Source organism: Gastrolobium bilobum, unplaced genomic scaffold (assembly GCF_033153095.1).
Source record: "Gastrolobium bilobum isolate Gb01-03AN ecotype WA unplaced genomic scaffold, APGP_CSIRO_Gbil_v1 utg728, whole genome shotgun sequence".
NCBI lineage: Eukaryota > Viridiplantae > Streptophyta > Magnoliopsida > Fabales > Fabaceae > Gastrolobium > Gastrolobium bilobum.
Window position 1 is genome coordinate 136071 of NW_026899225.1, and position 3797 is coordinate 139867.

General features: G+C 39.3%; 1 protein-coding gene across 1 annotated transcript; it reads right to left on the bottom strand.

Annotated features, from left to right (window-relative positions):
* Positions 1-1038: 1038 nt before the first annotated feature.
* On the bottom strand, positions 1039-3517 carry LOC133288583 (isoflavone reductase-like protein). The gene is made up of 6 exons (XM_061486381.1): positions 3199-3517; positions 2962-3096; positions 2698-2821; positions 2074-2187; positions 1797-2000; positions 1039-1413 (listed from the first exon to the last, which is right to left on the bottom strand). Exons 1-6 carry the CDS (start codon positions 3379-3381, stop codon positions 1247-1249), a joined length of 927 nt encoding a protein of 308 aa, XP_061342365.1. The 5' UTR covers positions 3382-3517; the 3' UTR covers positions 1039-1246.
* Between the last annotated feature and the right edge of the window lie 280 nt (positions 3518-3797).

The following is a 3797-nucleotide window of genomic DNA, read 5'->3' on the forward strand; positions in this document are numbered from 1 at the left end:
CAGATGGCTTACTCAGATAATCAAGAATGGTTCGGAGTCGTTCCAACTCATCTGGACGAAATGCAGATTGGGTCTCATTAGGAGCAGGGGTTATTTCAGAAGAAGTAAAATGCGCTTGACCACGCATCCTTGCCATCTTTTCTAAGACAGTTTGCTTTCCATAAAGGCGAAAGCATAAATCCTTTATATGACATGTTCTTTTACAATAAGAACACCATCGATCATTTCTCTTAGGTCTAGAAGAGGTACCATCATAAAATTTTGAAAAAGAACTCCTTTGAGAAGAGGTCATACTGCACAGCAAATGGTCAAAGAAAAGCTCCAAGAAGCCACAAAATCACAAACAAATACTAAACAACGTCAGATCTGACCGGAACAGTAACACAGCGGCCGAAACAGTAACACAGTGACCGGAACAAATACCAAACAACGTCAGATCTTGTCGGAGGCAAGAAATTGGTGAAAGAACAAACTCCAAGAAGCCAAGAAATTCTGAAAAAAAATACCAAACGATGTCCGATCAAAGTAGAGAGCACAGATCCAGAACCGGCTTGGAGAGACGATCAGAACCGTGGTGGTCCGCGGCCGAGAACCACCATCACGCGCTGTCACGCGCCGGTGAAGCTGGCGGCGCGTGGGATTCACGCGCAGAGACAAGGGCGGCGCGTGGAGGCGCGTCTGACCTCCGATGGTGCTGGGTTTTTCAGGCGAAGGTCGTCCGGCGAGTGCGATGGTTTCTGTGGCTGTTCGGAGTGAAGAATCCACCGGAAAAAGGTTCCAATCGCGATGAACAGGTTCTGTACGGTGGTTCTGTACGTTGATTCTGTGAACGTTTGTTTCTGGTTGTGTAATAGACAAGAAAAAGAAAGAGGAACAGTGAAGCAATGGTCTTCTCGGTCCAAGAGGTCCCCGGAAAAAATTTTCCGGTGGCGGCTGATGGCAGCGAGAGACGTAAAAAAGAATAGAAAGGTTTCGTAGGCGCGGAAGCAGAGCCCTCTGGATCGAGAGCTCTGATACCAACTTGAAAGAAAAGGGTATTTGAAATATTATTGAATTGTGAATTAATATGATACAAAGAGGTCTCTATTTATAGAGACCAAAAACCCTAATTCTTGACCTAATGGGCTTGGCCCAATACAACAAATACTAATAATAATAAAAGACCTAATATTTACAACAATTAATAAGAAAACAAGTACATATTTTGACAGTTTACATATTGGCAGCGATGCATATTCCTTAGATTTCAGACAAACGCATTCAAAGAGTTGTCGATGGTGGTGTATTTCACCTCAGGATAAAGTTCAGAAGCCTCCACACCGAAAGAAGGGTCAATCTCAAAGTTTGTACAATCCCCCTTTACCAGCATTGAGTGGCATAACGCCAACATGAAGTTCCCAGGGAAAGGAGTCTCTGCAGAGAAGAAAAAACAATCAAAACATAAATAATAGTACATCTGCTATCAATAAAAGCGGAGTTTGTGCATTGTCCAATACCAAGTGCAAGTCCAAACTCTTGCATGAGCACATCACCAAATAGTTTAAACTTTAGGTTTCCACCTTTTAGTTGTATATTAAGTTGTTTTTGCAGAGGACCAAAAAAAACAAAAAAGATGGGTATGTTCTACGCATTCTATCAGTGAATTGAACTCATCCTCACGTTTTTTGTTTAAGGAATCCAAGACAAACAAGTTCATCCATCTAAAAACTAGTCGAGTGTTAACAGGGACTAAAGATTCTTCTAAGTTGAATTTGTGAAGGTAGCCAGAAAAGTCTCAATTGAATGTTCATACTAACCCTGGATGTTCTTTAGAAGTTGATCCTCCGGAACATAACTTTTCTCAAGGGTGCTCTTAATCTTATTCTCCCACAAGGAGACGAGCTCGTTAAAGGTCAAAACATTGGCAGGGGGTCTCAGGTACAGAATTTTGTTCAAGGTTCTTGGGTCATCCACTGCTTTGATGGTATAAGTCCCAATGTCCTCCTCCGTGACATAAACTCCTGAAATAAAAGGTTTAATTCAAGAGCACAACTTGAGGCAACATAACATAACTGCTTGCTTAGTATCTATTACCTTTGGCATTTCCATCTCCAAGAATAACTACCTTATCCCGGGGTGGAGCCGTAACATTTTGCTGTCCGAGTGTGGATAAGAAGTAACCAGCAAAGGCATTAGAACATACATAAGGGGGTGTTTCGTTCAAGTTTTTGGAGAGGATTACCGGTAATCCTTCTTTGATAAATGTAATTACCACGTTTGGTAGAAGGAATAAATTACGATTCCCGGATATCCAAGGATTACCGGTAATTTGATTTATAAAGAAAAGTCACTATTCAGATTACCAAAAATAATATGGTAATTCGGAATACCAATCAGAATACCAAGTAAAGGGAAAGGACAACAATAAATTTTGAGACAAAAATACCCCAATACACATAAAAATCTAGACCCAATCTATCAATTACAAAAGTAAAAATAGTTTGGGGTTATTTTTGTAAAATAACCTCATATTACAAGTCATATTTCGTTCTAAACCAAATATGGAATCAGTAATTTTTACCCAATATTCCCGGTAATATTTTGGTGAACCAAACACATCTTTCGTAAGATTCCAAGTAAACTCAATTCCTACTGAATTTCCATTAATCATGATTCCCGGTCACCAAAAAATTTATCCTGTACCAAACACACCCTAAGTGTAAGGAATTCCTTCAGCTTCAATTGCCCTTCGGATTTTCGCTTTTTTCTCTAAACTGCTGGCAGCTGGCTCAACTGCATTGTGACGGTCCACGTCTATCCCAAACTCAGATGGGAGGAACCTCTGATGACACAAGAAACACCACCTTATATATATATATATATATAGCTATTTCAAGCATTCAACCATTTTAACTAAGCGGAAAAAATAAGATCAGTTTTCAACGAGTTAGTTAATTATTATGTAAAAGAAGGCTTATGCACCTTGATGTTTCCAGCTTCTTTTATTGCTGCTATGAGCTTCAATTGGTCATCTATCTGTTGTAAACCTAGAGTAGATATCACAACATCAACTTGCTTGATTGCCTTGACAAGGCTTCCATAATCAGTTAGATCACCCTACAGAGAATCAGAGAGAGAGAGAGATGTCAGAATAGTTGGTTTGAAATCTGAAGTAGTTCTGTAAGTAAAAATAAAAAATAGTGATTGAAAGACACAAACGTAAAAGAGGGTGATTCCGGAGTTCTTGAAGCTCTCAATAAGCTTTGATTTGTCAGTATGAGAAACAGTGCTCTCCCTAACCAAGGCAAACGTTGGGTGTCCTGCTTTTGCGCTTGCCTCAACTATGAATTTTCCAATGTATCCTGTGCCTCCAAGTATTAGGATTTTGCTCTTCTCTGCCATGGTCCTAAGAACAAAACTTCAACTTTCTAATCAAAACAAGCTGTGAGTGTTTGATTTTGTGGCTTAATTTGCAGAGCAAAAGGATATTTTCCCTTGTGGTAGTTGTAGGACAGTTCCCCCGTTCTGAGATAAGCCTGACTTTCCGAACCAAATTCAAAATTCAATAGTCTAATACTAGATTAATATTATTCGTCGACTTTATTACCCTGATCCTGACATGTGAGAATGTGGCACAACTGAAAATGTGCCACTCAACGTTGAGGTGTTTTATTTTCCTTGTTTAAGTCTTGACTTAATTCCGTGCACGCAAAGAACTTTGTCTGTTACCTCCCTTCAATTCTTTTTTTAACAAATTACGTCATAACAATTTTAATCAGTCCATTACTATTTAAGTATCAGCATGTGTTTTCTTATTA